At 38.5% G+C, this 15558-nt stretch overlaps 1 protein-coding gene across 2 annotated transcripts in view; it reads right to left on the bottom strand.

The window, feature by feature from the left end:
* Positions 1–15558, bottom strand: part of LOC114638377 (transmembrane protease serine 11C) — a 57141-nt gene that overhangs the window by 18642 nt on the left and 22941 nt on the right. For both annotated transcript variants that reach the window (XM_028786804.1, XM_028786805.1), the window contains exon 5: positions 5393–5553. In XM_028786804.1, coding sequence (XP_028642637.1) covers positions 5393–5553 — 161 coding nt within the window. The remainder of the gene's footprint in view (positions 1–5392; positions 5554–15558) is intronic.

The raw sequence follows: 15558 nt of genomic DNA, 5'->3' as shown, positions 1-15558 counted from the left end.
AGAGAGAGAGAGAGAGAGAGAGAGAGAGAGAGAGAGAGAGAGAGAGAGTTGTACAGTGAACATTCAATATTTAGTTGTCAGAAAAATCAATGAACGGCTTAATATATTTTATATAGTAACATTTCTTCCATTCTTGCCATGTGCCACTTATCATGCTATGAGACTTTACTGTATGTGCTATGAAGTCTGTGATGTAATTCTCTTCCTTTTAAAGATGAAGAAACTAAGAACCTGTGGGATAAGTGGTTAGATTTTGGAGGAACTGTGGGTAGAGAGTCTAAGTGTCCTCTACTGTCCCACTGTTTGTTAGGGTCTTATTTAAATATCACAGTTTTACTCCTTTTAGTTAATGAATCAATGTGAGTTTATGATAGACTGAGAGTAGCATTGTTATGAAATAATTATCTAGCATGTTTTGTTAAGTGAGAATGCAGCAAGAACCACTGATGGACCAGGCTGAAAGCCCTCAAACAGATACTAAAATAAATGGACTTTGATCCTGGAATACATCCTCTACAACACTGCATCCTACATTGATAGCCCTGAAACATTTGATACAGAACAGGATTTATCATTGCTGATGATTTGTTTTCTCCTGATTGTCAAATGGCATAAAAACGAAACTTCTATAGCCAACTATCAGAAGCTATACACAAAGATATGGGTAGTTATTTGTAATGTCAACCCACTCCAAGGCGACCCTAGATGTCCTTTTGGCAAGTGATGGATATATTTGCTGCTTGCCAGGATTTCTTGGGAGAAATGTCCCCTCCCTCCTCTTTCTCCATCCACGTGGTTTAGCTGTCATGTGATCTGAGACGTACAGTGTTCTCTACCACCCTGTTCACATTTTTTGGTGATCAAGCAGGGGAAACCAGTGCTCCACATTGCGTTTTTCCTGGCTTATCAAGCAGCTTCTAGTTCTTCTCTCATTATTGTTATCCTCTGGAGAACTTTGTGAGTTAAGAAGTGCTGAATGGTTTCCTAAAAATGAAGCTAAGAAATGAAAAAAACATAGTTCTCTGTAACCTGCTTAGAGCCCCTGGCTCTACCTCTTCCAGAGGCAATCTGCATGCCAGTCCTTATAGCTGTGTGATCCAATGACATAAATTGGTTTGTGTCACTTGACAGTTGAAAGAGACTTGTGTTACAAGGCTTATGGAGTGGTATTTATCTGCCTCTTTACTCATGCCAGGCACTGTGCTGTGATAGATTCTTGTTATACTTTCAGGTAAATAAATTTCTTTACATGTAGTACACTGGGATCCCAGAGCCAATGGAACAGAGAAATTGTGTTTGGCCTAACTCTTGGATATTTAGCAAATCTTGAAATGACAAAGATGTTTCTTTTATCAGTATTATCAGTTTATTCTGACTAACCAACAAAGAACATGCTGCCCACTGTGGAGATTCCCCATTAGGGTATCACACTGTATTTGGGGAAATCTTAGGTACCCATCACTTTGGATGTGGTGGTTTCCACATTTGTCTCTATTAGTTCTCTTGGGCTGGTATAATAAATTATCTCAGATGTTATGACTTAATATAATTTTCTCTCTCTCAGTTATGAAGGCTAAAGTCTGAAGTTAAGGCGGTATCAGGATTATGTTCTTTAATGCTCTGTGAGGAATGCCTCCTTCTTTCTTTCATGCTACTGGTGGCTTTAAGGACTCCTTGGTGTTCCTTGGTGTGAGTGGTTGCTAACCCAGTCTCTCCACACATGGTTGATATGTGTTTGTGCTTTCAGATTGACTTCTTATTAGGACACTGCACACAGAAATGGTGCCGCCCTAATCCAGTGTGATATCAGTTTTAATTTAGCTAGTTTAATCTATAAAGACTCTGTTGTCGCCTCAGGCCCTCGATGGATGCCTGAAACTTTGAATATTTTTTTTTACTAAGTTGTAGAATCAAAAAATGATAGGTAAAGTATGAAGAGATAAACAAACGGACAGGAAAAAGAATGAAGTGATCTAGAGCAAGTGAGAAGCCTCTCTCTCATCAGGGAGTTGTTATATGATGCTGTTCTTCCCCCACCGCAGACCCCATGTCCAGGGCTGTACTGGGCACAGAGTCCTTGTGCTCAGATAAGCACCAGGGAAACCAGGAGTGCTAAACATGCATTGCTGTCTCTTGAAAGGGAGAGGTATTTAACCTGTTCTTCACCCAGAAGACTGGATGTGAGTATGGTTAATAGCCTGGTGACCTTTGCGTTATCTGTATGGCTACAGGTTCCCCCAGTCTCTTACAAACAGGAACAGAGGTAGCTAATAGCCTAGTGACCCTGGAACTATCTGTATATTGGAGACCATACCAGATACTCCCCCAGGCCTTTAAGATGACACATGTATTCTATCTATAGAACCCACCTTCAATGAAAGAAGTGATATATACTTTAAAAAGAGTTTTGATATATCTTTTGATATTTTGATAAAATATATTTTGCACACAAGATTGTATTACATCAGAAAATTTCTTTTCTAAATCATTCTGTACTTAAATATACCTAAAATAAATTGCCGGATGTCAGACTATTGAAGTTTGAACCAACATGGACTATTGTGTCCTGTTGAGCCAGATTTCCTCCTGGTTTCCTGTGGCTCATTACTCTGCCAGCCCCGTGTCTGCAAATCTGAGAGTGATCTGAAGAATGTGTCATCATAAACAGAAGTCTTTGGGCCACACATTTCTGTTAAAAGTAACACATTGTGGGCTTTAGAAGGTACTAATGAGAGGAAACAGATATCTAAGAATGGAGAAGGAGAAATACCGTTTCTCTTTCTCTCAGAAGCAGCCACACTCTTTATCCTGGAGTAATGAGCTGAATTGTGACTCCCAGAGATTCAAGGACCAAACCCAAAAAGTATTAAATTAAAGAGAATAATCATGTATGTCTATCTTCTATTTTTTTAGTTCAATTTTTACTTTGTTTATTCATTGATGTGTGTGTGTGTGTGTGTGTGTGTGTGTGTGCGCTATATCTTGGGCGTACGGAGGTAAAAGGCAATTTTTAATCATCAGTTCTTTCCTTTCACCATGTTTTCAGGAAATAATTCCAGGTTATCAACTTACTGAGCCATCTCATCAACCCCTGACTGATATTTTTTTCTGTTTTTTTTTGTTTTGTTGTTATTTTCTTTGTTTTTCTTTCTGGTTTTTTTTTTGTGACAAGTTTACAAAAGGGACCTCAGCTGAGAAGATGTTCTGTCAGATTGCTTGTCGGAAAGTCAGTTGGGCATTTTCTTGATTAGTGATTGACGTGGGAGAACTCAGTTTACTACGGGCAGTGCCATCCCTGGTCTGGTGGAACTAGGGCATATAAAAAGCACACTGAGCAAGACATGAGAAGCAAGCCAGTAAGCAAAATTTCTTCATGGCTTTTGCTTCAGATTTCTTTCTTGAGTTCTTGCCCTGACTTCCCTCAGTGACAGAGTATAACCTGAATGTTAGTTGTAAGAGGTAAAACAAACCCCTTGGTTCCCAAGTCTCTTTTGGTTACAGCATTTTATTACAACAATAGAAACAATAGAAAATAGTTAAACAACTTAGTTGTCTAAGACGACTTTCAAATCTATAAAACATAAGTATTGAGTGGCTTTGTTTCCTCTGGATAAAACCTCAGTAATAATAATTTGTGTCAAATCTCAGTAACTAATAATAATTGCGTTAAACACTTATGTTCTTTATAATGTACAAATGTAGCAGTTTCCAAAATCTTCACAACTATATGAAGTATTTTTTTTAAATTCTTATGCTCATTTCTACTATGACTGAGCACTGGTCAGACTGAGGCACTGGAATGTTCAGTAAATGCCCCAGAGTCATGCAGCGAATAAATAGAGAACTGAAAATCCAAATGCCAAGCCATCTAGCAGCAGAATCTGTGATCTCAGCCACTGTTTTTATACTGCTATTTTTTCTAGTCATATCATAGGATCGTGGTACTATAACCAGCCACTCATTGAATTAACAGCCCTGGACAGTGGCATATAAGTCTGTCTTAAAAATGTAGACATTTTTCTGTATGTTAAGCAGCATGTATGAAAATGTATTTCACAGCCTTAACATGTTTGTTGTAAATAACTGAGCTAACTAGTTCTCATCAGAAGGCCACGGTACTTAAGAAAGTGCTTAAACAGCAACTTGGCTGCCAAATATATTTCACAGATCCCTATGGCACAGACCTACTTACCTGTTGACCATAGAATAAAAGTTCATCTTGACGAGAGCTGTCATGAATATAATAAGCCCTGTATTAACTTGTTCCACTGTGGTTTTGGGGAATGGCTTCGTCAGCTGCTAGGTTTGGTACTATATGGGTGAATCCTCACTCAGTTTTATGAGATACTTAACTTCTGATGAAGGACAAAGGAGGGGCAGAGGGTTGCCAAGACTTAAGACAATACCAGAGTGCAGTCTGAACTTAACCGTCTTCATTTAACTGTTCCTGACAAGAGTATAACTTAACATCGCTACACAAGTACTAGAAAAATCAGTTGTCTGGAAGAGACCACCAGAGTGTGTACTTCCCTGAAATCATATGTAATATTTTAAAAATTGGAAGGATGTTAGGAATATGATATTTATTTTATACTTGAGAGTTTATATAGTTAGTGATGAGTTTCTAAAAATATACCTTTTGATGATATTTTCTCTCCTAGTTGGAAAGCTGATTTCTTCCTGCTATTTTGAGGCTACTATGTACAGAAGGAGCTACATGAGGATGAAAGATGTGAGAAGGAAAATCTCAGGATCTTAGAGAAGTCGCAATTCAGCAGGGGTGGTCTCTCATCCACAAGAAGCATCTTCAGATTTAGCTCTTTGGGTGCTTTGACATTCAATGAAAACGAATGCTTGTTCTAGTACCTTAACCCCAACCTCTTAGTCCTTCCTCTAGAGGTGACAATACCTTCCCACCCTTGAATAAGCTTTTGATACAAAATGTTTTCAATTCTGTCCTTACGTTTTTCTACATTATTCTTATAACGGGATTCATATTGTCCGAGAGATGACTGTACTTTTATTACACTCTGAGTTATTATACTCACAAACCAGGGAGCAAGAATCAGATTCTATGTGACCGTGTGAGACAAGTTCCATTAAACGGATGTTAAGAAATGAGTCTGTTTTTTTAAAAGTTCCCCCAATTCTGGCAGTCTAGATTGTTGAGACTACCAGAACAGAAGGGGTCTTCATGACCACAGAGTAGACCATGGATCAGGTGACTATGTTTTGAAAAAAAATGTTATTTGAGATTCTGATTACTTTTATGGGGCACAAAAATAGCTATCATTTTATATGGTACAATATTCAAAGGAAGAAATTATGCTTCACGTGAATAACAAAATACCATGAAATGGTGAAAGTCATCCCATACCATATATATTCTTACCTGAAAATTTAAATGAGGAAAAATCTATAAGTAATCCAGTTTGGCTTTTGAGTTTCTGATACAGGATGGTTTCAACACTGTTCCAGAATTTTTCTACATTATTTTTATAACAGGCTTTAAATTTCAGTACAGCATGTATCACCACCTTCCCTTTGGCTTTGCTGTAAAACACAAACAGACAAGTAAACTTTTATTTCATGACTGAACCTGTATCATTCTTAATGGCTGGGGAGGGGAGTTTGTAGAGAAACAGAGGGTGAGACAATACGGTTTGCTCACCATCTGGTTCCTCCCAAGGGAGGGGAAATATTTTATAGATGTAATGAAACATTTTTTTTCATTTTTAGATCCAGGGAAATTGAGTTTGAATTTTATATCTAATATTGGCCACTGTGATTATATAGCAAGTTGTTCTCATCCTCTCTTTCTGGCTTTCATCCCTGAAATTGAATGCTAATCTTATTTATTATTTTCTTTAACCATTACTGATTGAGAGCTTCTTATTAATGGATATAGAAGAATTTTTAAATGCCATAGCGGTGAGTGAAAATTATTCATTAGTATTAATATTAGTATTTATGTATTATTAATTTAGTATGGACTCTACAGGGACACTAAGAAAAATAAAATCAGAAACAGATAAAAACGAAGCATGTTTTGTCTTATATTTGTTGTTGCTTTAATGGAATTGCAGTTTGCGATAGTGAGCCATTGTCTATTCACTTGCCTATTGGGACTGAAATTACAAAGAGTGCACTCATTTTATCTGTCATTCTGACTTGAAGATACAAATGGATAAGCTATAAATTTTTACAGGGGAGCAACTATTCCTCTAATGAAGGTCCATTACATATGTCTCGCTATTTCTGTATCTATCTGTACTTAGATATTTGAAAATTAATAACCTAGAGCTTTATGCAACATAAGAAGAGCCCAATAACCTCCTCTAAAAAACCTTTAAAACATGTGCTAACAAAAATGGAAACCATGTTTAAGATGCTCTCAGAGACTACAGAACTTATTCCATTATTTATTCTATGGTATCTTAAATAAATATGATTTCTGTTACTCCTTATTGGAGAACCTATTTTTTTTTGTTTTTTTTCTATCTTTTTATTTTTTATTTTTTTACATGTTATTTCCTTTTATTTATTTATTTATTTATTTATTTATTTTTTCTCAAATCGTAATTCATTCACACAGGGGTTATAAACACAGAAAGGCAGGATGTGGGAAAGGGAATGACACTGAAGCGTGGGTGTTCAGGGGGAATACAGATATCTTCAGAACCGGGTATCGGCTGGGTGAAGGTTCAGGGGACAGGTCACTATGACTCTGCCTATGACTAGCTTGTCCTTATCTAAGTTGGTATTGTCTGCCAAGGCTACCTATTTACAAGGTCTATGACTACTCAGGCTTATACATTTCCACAAAAGCTGCCTGTTGACATTAGCTTATAGCCATCTGTTTCAATGTTTTTCCACTGAGACCCAAGACTTGGTTTTAGTACACATGTATGACAGACCTATTGCTGATTTTAGGCCTATGGCTGATTTTAGACCTTCAGTGTGTAAGCAGGGCTGCCCCTGACATCTCCTCCCTTCTCTAAGTATAGAAGGGCTGTGGTGATTCTAATCTTTTGAAGGTGGGGATAGAGGCCTGACCTCCAGTAATTGAAGGGGACCAAGGTTAATGGCTCCGGTCCCCCTGTCATTGTCCAGTGAGGCATGAGGGCCATACCTGTCCCTATGTCTTTTTCCTGGAGAGGGGATACTTTTGACATCAACCCCTATGCAGTCAGGCTTGTCCCTTGGAGAACCTATTTTAATTTGTTATAGGCATGATTCATTTTAATCTAAATTTGAGCCTTAAATATAGCCAGAGTGGCTTCCAATTGTACTTATTTTGAATATATACTGGGAGATAAAAGGAATATTTAAGCTTATGGATGTTTATATAGTCACACACATACACAGATACATATAATATAGTTTTAAAATGCTAGTTAAATTTGTGGAGCATTAGGTTAAGGAATTTTTTTGCTGGAATGGTGTGATTGGAACATGGAATTACCATGTTTAAAGAATGGTTTTTCCCTCTGTGAATGATTGGCTAATTCACTTTGGAAGCTGTTGATATTTTCCTGAGAACCTCTTGTCTTTAAGATCTCACCAGATCTAATTAATACTAAAGAAATGTGAAGTTTTCACTTTTGAAATGTGAAGATTTGTTTTATGCTTCTGTATTTAACTAACTTTGAGTTAGATTTTTCACAGGGCAACACAGGCTCACTCTTATGCCTTCATGGGTGTTAATTTTTTTTTTTTTAGTTCTCATATAACATCATGCACAGGATTTTTCTCTTTGTACTTTAATAGTTAAATATGATATTTAAGTAGCAAGGGACACTATGACACATATAACCTACAGAAGTGTAGGTAGTTCGTTTGATAAACTTATTAAAAATTCTTTACTCAATAATATTGTTTCTAAGACATAGCTAAGTAAAGGCCTTTCAGTTTTGCTTAAGCTCATGTTTCTAACCCAAGGTCACAACTTTGTCTCCAACTGGGGTCCAACACTATATAAAGTCTGTGTTTGCTTTTGGTCTACCTGAGAGTTTTACACTAGGATTTAGAAACTAAAAGTCGAGGACTTCTGGTCTGGGCCCGAGCATAGAGCAGGTCCCAGGTGGCAGCTCTGTACCCAACCTCAGAAAACCGAGAGAAAGAGGGCCTCCCAGGAGCTTTAACTCAGGCAGCATCCCAGGTAAGGAAAAAGCAACACTTTCTCCAAACAGGGGGTAAATGGGACCCACTGGGACCCAGGAATTCACTCCTGGCCTGGAGTGCGGGCTCTATCTGGTCTGAACCCGAGCACTTGGCAGATCCCAGGAATCAGCTCTGCACCCAATCTCACAGAAACCAGAGGAAGAAGGGCTCTCAGGAGCTCTAACCCAACCAGTATCCTAGGCTAGGAGGTGGCATTATTTGCCCCAAACAGGGAGCAACCAGGACCCACTGGGACCCAGGAATTCACTCCTGGCCAGTCTGGGACCAAGCACTGAGCAGATCTTGGGCCTCAGCTCTAACCCCAGCAGCAAAACCTATCCCAAACAGTTCTGACACAACCTAGGTAATAGGAAAGACAGGCTCCAGTCGGAGACAGCACAGATAGCACAAAGGTGATCCAGGTGGCAAAAGGCAAGTGCAAGAACACAAGCACCAGCAACCCAAGGTTCTTGCCATCAACAGAACCTAATTCTCCCACATTAGAAAGTCCTGAACCCCACATATCACCAGGAAAGCAAGAACCAGATCTAAAAATCACTTCTAGTGGTGATGATAGAGGACTTTAAGAAGGACATAAATAACACTATCAAAAAAATTGAGGAGAACACAGATAAACAGGATGAAGTCCTTAAAGAAACACAAAAATCTTTTAAAGAATTACAAGAAAACACAAACAAAAAGATGAAGGAAATGAGCAAACCATCCAGGACATAAAAATGGAAGAAGAAACAATAAAGAAATCACAAAGGGAGGCTACCCTGGAGATAGAAAACCTAAGAAAGAAATCAGGAGTCATAGACAAAAGCATCACCAACAGAATACAAGAGATAGAAGAAAGAATCTCAGGTGCAGAAGATACCATAGAGAATAATGACACAACTGTCAAAGAAAACGCAAAATGCAAAAAGCTCTTAACACAAAACATCCAGGAAATTCAGGACGCAATGAGAAGACCAAACCTAAGGATAATAGGTATAGAAGAGAGTGAAGATTCCCAACTTTAAGGGCCAATAAATATCTTCAACAAAATTATAGAAGAAAACTTCGCTAACCTAAGGAATGAGATGCCCATAAACACACAAGAAGCCTACAGAACGCCAAACAGACTAGATCAAAAAAAACAAAAAAAAACCCTCCGTCACATAATAATCAAGACACAAAATGCACAAAACAAAGAAAGAATTTTAAAAGCAGCAAGGGAAAAAGGCCAAGTAACATATAAAGGCAAACCTATCAGAATTACACCTGGCTTCTCACCAGATACTATAAAAGCCAGAAGATCCTGGACAAATATCATACAGACCCTAAGAGAACATAAATGCCAGCCCAGGCTACTATACCCAGCAAAACTCTCAATTACCATACACGGAGAAACCAAGATATTCCATGACAAAATCGAATTTACACAGTATATTCCCACAAATCCAGCACTACAAAGGATAATAGCAGGAAAGCCCCAATACAAGGAGGGCAATCATACCCTAGAAAGAGCAAGAAAATAATCATCTTCCATCAAACCCAAAAGAAGATAATCACACAAACGATGTCTCCACAATTAGCAAAAATGACAGGAAGTAACAATACCCTCTCCTTAATATCTCTTAACATCAATGGACTCAATTCCCCAATAAAAAGGCATAGGCTAATGGACTGGATATGCAAACAGGACCCAGCTTTTTGCTCCCTACAGGAAACCCACGTCAGTGACAAAGACAGACACTACCTTAGAGTAAAAGGTTGGAAAACAATTTTTCAAGCAAATGGCCCTAAGAAACAAGTGGGAGTAGCCATTCTAATATCGAATAAAATCGACTTTCAACTTAAAGCTATCAAAAAGGATAAGGAAGGACATTTCATATTTGTCAAAGGAAAAGTCAACCAACATGAACTCTCAATTCTGAATATCTATGCGTCAAATACAAGAGCACCCACTTTCACAAAAGAAACCTTACTAAAGCTCAAAACACACATTGCACCTCACACAATAATAGTGGGAGACTTCAACACCCCACTCTCAGCAATGGATAGATCATGGAAACAGAAACTAAATAGAGATACAGTGAAACTAACAGAAGTTATGACCCAAATGGACTTAACAGATATCTATAGAACATTTCACCGTAAAGCAAAAGAATATACCTTTTTCTCAGCACCTCATGGTACCTACTACAAAATAGACCATGTAATTGGGCACAAGACACGCATCAACAGATACAAAAAAATTGAAATAATCCCCTGCATCCTATCAGATCACCATGGTCTAAGGCTGGTCTTCAAAAATGACAAAGATAATGGAAAGCCCACATTCACATGGAGACTGAACAACACCCTACTCATTGATAATCGGGTAAGGTAAGAAATAAAGAAAGAAATTAAAAACTTTTTAGAATTTAATGAAAATGATGACACATCATACCAAAATCTATGGGATACAATGAAAGCAGTGCTAAGAGGAAAATTCATAGCTCTAAGTGCCTACAAAAAGAAACTGGAGGGAGCATACACTAGCAGCTTGACAACGCACCTGAAAGCCCTAGAACAAAAAGAAGCTAATACACCCAAGAGGAGTAGATGGCAGGAAATAATCAAACTCAGGGCTGAAATCAACCAAATAGAAACAAAAAGAACTATACAGAGAATCAACAAAACCAGGAGCTGGTTCTTTGAGAAAATCAACAAGGTAGATAAACCCTTAGCTAGACTAATCAGAGGGCAGAGAAACAGTATCCAAATTAATACAATCAGAACTGAAAAGGGTGACATAACAACAGAAACTGAGGAAATTAAAAAAATCATCAGATCCTACTACAAAAGCCTATACTCAACAAAATTGGAAAATTTGGATGAAATGGACAATTTTCTAGACAAATACCAGTTATCAATGTTAAATCAGGACCAGATAAACCATCTAAACAGTCCCATAACCCCAAAAGAAATAGAAGCAGTAATTAAAAGCCTCCCCACAAAGAAAAGTCCGGGACCAGATGGTTTTAGTGCAGAATTCTATAAGACCTTCAAGGAAGACCTAATTCCAATTCTTTTCAAACTATTCAACAAAATAGAAACAGAAGGTACACTACCCAATTCGTTCTATGAAGCCACAATTACCCTCATACCTAAACCACACAAAGACCCAACAAAGAAAGAGAACTTCAGACCAATCTCCCTTATGAACATTGATGCAAAATTACTCAATAAAATTCTTGTGAACCGAATCTAAGAACACATCAAAACAATTATCCATCATGATCAAGTAGGCTTTATCCCAGGAATGCAGGGTTGGTTCAATATAAGGAAATCCATCAATGTAATCCACTATATAAACAAACTCAAAGAAGAAAAACCACATGATCATATCACTAGATGCTGAGAAGGCATTTGACAAAATTCAACACTCCTTCATGATAAAAGTCTTGGAAAGATCAGGAATTCAAGGTCCATACCTAAACATGGTAAAAGCAATATACTGCAAACCAGTAGGCAGCATCAAACTAAAAGGAGAAAAATTTGAAGCAATCCCACTAAACTCAGGGACTAGGCAAGGCTGCCCACTCTCCCCCTACCTATTCAATATAGTACTGGAAGTCCTAACCAGAGCAATTAGGCAACACAAGGAGGTCAAAGGGATACAAATTGGAAAGGAAGAAGTCAAAACCTCACTATTTGCAGATGATATGATAGTATACTTAAGTGACCCCAAAACTTCCACCAGAAAACTCCTAAACCTGATAAACAACTTTAGCAAAGTGGCTGGATATAAAATTCACTCAAGCAAATCAGTAGCCTTCCTCTACTCAAATATAAACTGGCTGAGGAAGAAATTATGGAAATGACACCCTTCACAATAGTCACAGATAATATAAAATACCTTGGTGTGAACCTAACCAAGCAAGTAAAAGACCTGTATGACAAGAACTTCATGACCCTGAAGAAAGAAATCGAAGCAGATCTCAGAAGATGGAAAGATCTCCCATGCTCATGGATTGGAAGGATTGATATAGTAAAAATGGCTATTTTGCCAAAAGCCACCTACAGATTTAATGCAATCCCCATCAAAATTCCCACTCAATTCTTCACAGAGATAGAAAGAGCAATCTTAAAATTCATTTGGAAAAACAAAAAACCCAGGATAGCAAAAACTACTCTCAGCAATAAAAGAACTTCTGGAGGAATCACCATCCCCGACTTCAAGCTGTACTACAAAGCAATAGTGATAAAAACTGCATGATATTGGAACAGAGACAGGCAGGAGGTTCAATGGAATAGAATAGAAGACCCAGAAATGAACCCCCATACCGATAGTCACTTGATCTTTGACAAAGGAGCTAAAACCATTGAGTGGAAAAAAGACAGCATTTTCAACAAATGGTGCTGGTCCAACTGGAGGTCAGCATGTAGAAGAGTGCAAATTGATCCATACTTATCTCCTTGTACAAAGCTCAATTCCAAGTGGATCAAGGACCTCCACCTAAAGCCAGCTACACTGAAACTAATAGAAGAGAAACTGGGGAAAAGCCTGGAACACATGGGCACAGGAGAAAAGTTCCTGAACAGAACACCAATGGCTTGTGCTCTAAGACCAAGAATTGACAAGTGGGACCTCATGAAACTGCAAAGCTTCTGTCAAGCAAAGGACACAGTCAATATGACAAAGCGGCAACCAACAGATTGGGAAAAGATCCTCACCAACCCTACATCTGATCAAGGGCTAATATCCAAGGTATACAAAGAACTGAAGAAATTAGACTCTAGACAATCAAAGAACCCTATTAAAAAATGGAGCACAGAGCTGAACAAAGAATTTTCAACTGAGGAAGCTCGAATGGTTGAGAAGCACCTAAAGAAGTGTTCAGCATCCCTAGTCATCAGGGAAATGCAAATGAAAACAATACTGAGATTCCACCTCACACCAGTCAGAATGGCTAAGATCAAAAACACAGGTGACAGCACATGTTGGCTAGGATGTGGAGAAAGAGGAACACTCCTCCACTGTTGGTGGGATTGTAAACTGGTACAACCACTATGGAAAGCAGTCTGGCAGTATCTCAGAAAATTGAACATAGTGTTACCTGAGGACCCAGCTATTCCACTCCTGGGCATATACTCAAAAGATGTTTCAACATACAACAGGGACACATGCTCCACAATGTTCATAGCAGCCTTATTTATAATAGCCAGAAGCTGGAAAGAACCCAGATGCCCTTCAACAGAAGAATGGATGCAGAAAATGTGGTACATTTATACAATGGAGTACTACTCAGCTATTAAAAACAATGAGTTCACGAAATTCTTAGGCAAATGGATAGAGCTGGAAAATATCATCTTGAGTGAGATGACCCAATCTCAAAAGAACATACATGGTATGCACTCACTGATAAGTGGATATTAGCCCAAAAGCTCACAATTTCTAAGAAACAACGTATAGACCACATAAAACTCACAAAGAAGAAGGAAGACCAAAGGGTGGGTTCTTTGGTCCTCTCTAGAAGGAGTATCAAAAGTTTCAATCTGAGCTCCCAAAGTCTAAACTACCAGTCAGAGAGCACAAAGGGAGGGACTCATGTCTCTACCTGTATAGGTAATTGAGGGTGACCATGTCAGACTTCAGTGGAAGTGGAGGGCCATGGTCCCCGAAAGTTTGGATCCCCTAGTGTTGGGGAATTTGAGTGCAGGGAGATGGGACTGGGAGGATGTTTGGAGCACACCCTCATAAAAATAGGAGGAGGAGGTATGGGATAAGGGGTTTTGGGGGAGAATGGGAGAGGAGATAACATTGAAAAGTAAATATGTATAATAAAAAAAAACCCACAGATAAAGGGTCGAAAAAAAAAAGAAAGAGAGAGAGTGTCAATTTATTTTAAATTATTTTCAAAAGTTTCTAGGAGTTGCTAATTGGCTAAGATCCTATTTTAAGCTCTTCACAAAAGAATTTAAGTCTCTGTTCAATATTCTCAAGAGAGATGTAAATCCTAATTTTCCTCAACTGTTAATTGACAAAAGAGAGGTAATCTCACACAAAGTAGAAGAAGCTATTACTAATCGATATATTTTATAGACTGATTAGTTGTCAGCGGTGCTATAACAGTCCTTTGTCAAAAGATTATTAATATAGATTTATTTATCTTTAAATAGGGTGTTCATGACTCACTGAGTCTGGAAGGAGCGACTGTTGGCGCTTCTGCCCTGATTTTACAAGAACTCTGAAAAATTGGCTTTAAAAACAAAAGGGGGGAACGGTACCTCTGCAGAAGGAGTCCCCCTGAAATATTCTCCATCATGCCTTGTTCACTTTTAACTCTCTAAAGCTGAAAACTCATGGCAAATCTGCTGCTGTCTGCCTCTGGTCCACCGAGACCAACAAAAACTTTGCCACAGATATGAGGAAGAACCCTCTTACCCTTAAAGGGAATGACCCAGACCCAGTTCCCTTACAGGGCTGAAGATTGATATGCCTGTTTGATACCACAGAAGACACAGCTAACCTGCTGCCAAAAAAAGATTAATGAGAAAAATAGATACCTCCACAAAGCCAGGCCCAACCATAAATAAGATGAATAAAAATTTACATCCAGGGAAGAGAAATCTCCCTGAGAATTCCCTTCTTTTTCCTTTCTAGGTAAAAATGAATCACTCGTGATGTCTGCTGTTAGAAGTTCTAATCCAGAAGCGGGCCTCCGAACTTATACTACTCAGACCTTTGAAGGGCCACTGACAAGAACATTGAACAGCTAGAGATTGACATCACTAATCTGAAAGAAATCCCTCGTTTCACTGTCTGAAGAGACCTCCTAAAATCACAAAGATACTTATGGGCTAGGTTTACTCTATCACAATAGGAAAGGCTGTGTACAGCTCTTGATTGTGTACAGCCCTTAAAGAAGAAGGTTGCCTTTACATAGACAAGACAAGGAGGGTTAAAGAGAGCATGAAATAGGTCAGTGAAGGCCCTGAGAAAAATCAGAGAGAAAAAGAGACAGATGAATGCTGGTACAAGAATTGGTTTTCAGCCTCTCCAAGGTTGTCAACCCTACTTCCTCCCATCTTGGGACCCTTATTTTGGTTCTCTTTGCTTATTTCTGTGGGTCCCTGGCCCTCAAATAGGCTAACTCTGTGAAACAACAGATAAATAATTTGGTAGCAAAACCTATTCAGTAACATTATCATACATTAGCTGTGGAGGACCACGAGACTGTAAATGAGGTTGTTACTTTATACAGGATGCTCCCAAAATCCATATCCACCCAACCTAAAAGAGGGGACTTCTGCCCCTAAACCAAGCAGAGAGGGGCCACCCAGAACCCCCTCTGACTGGCGGTCTGAATTCTTGCTTAGGCTGCGAGGCTAAGCACTGCAAGGGAATATAAATAAAACTTA

The sequence above is a fragment of the Grammomys surdaster genome, unplaced genomic scaffold (genome assembly GCF_004785775.1).
Source record: "Grammomys surdaster isolate TR1022 unplaced genomic scaffold, NIH_TR_1.0 125581, whole genome shotgun sequence".
NCBI lineage: Eukaryota > Metazoa > Chordata > Mammalia > Rodentia > Muridae > Grammomys > Grammomys surdaster.
This window is presented reverse-complemented; position numbering and strand designations above follow the sequence as displayed.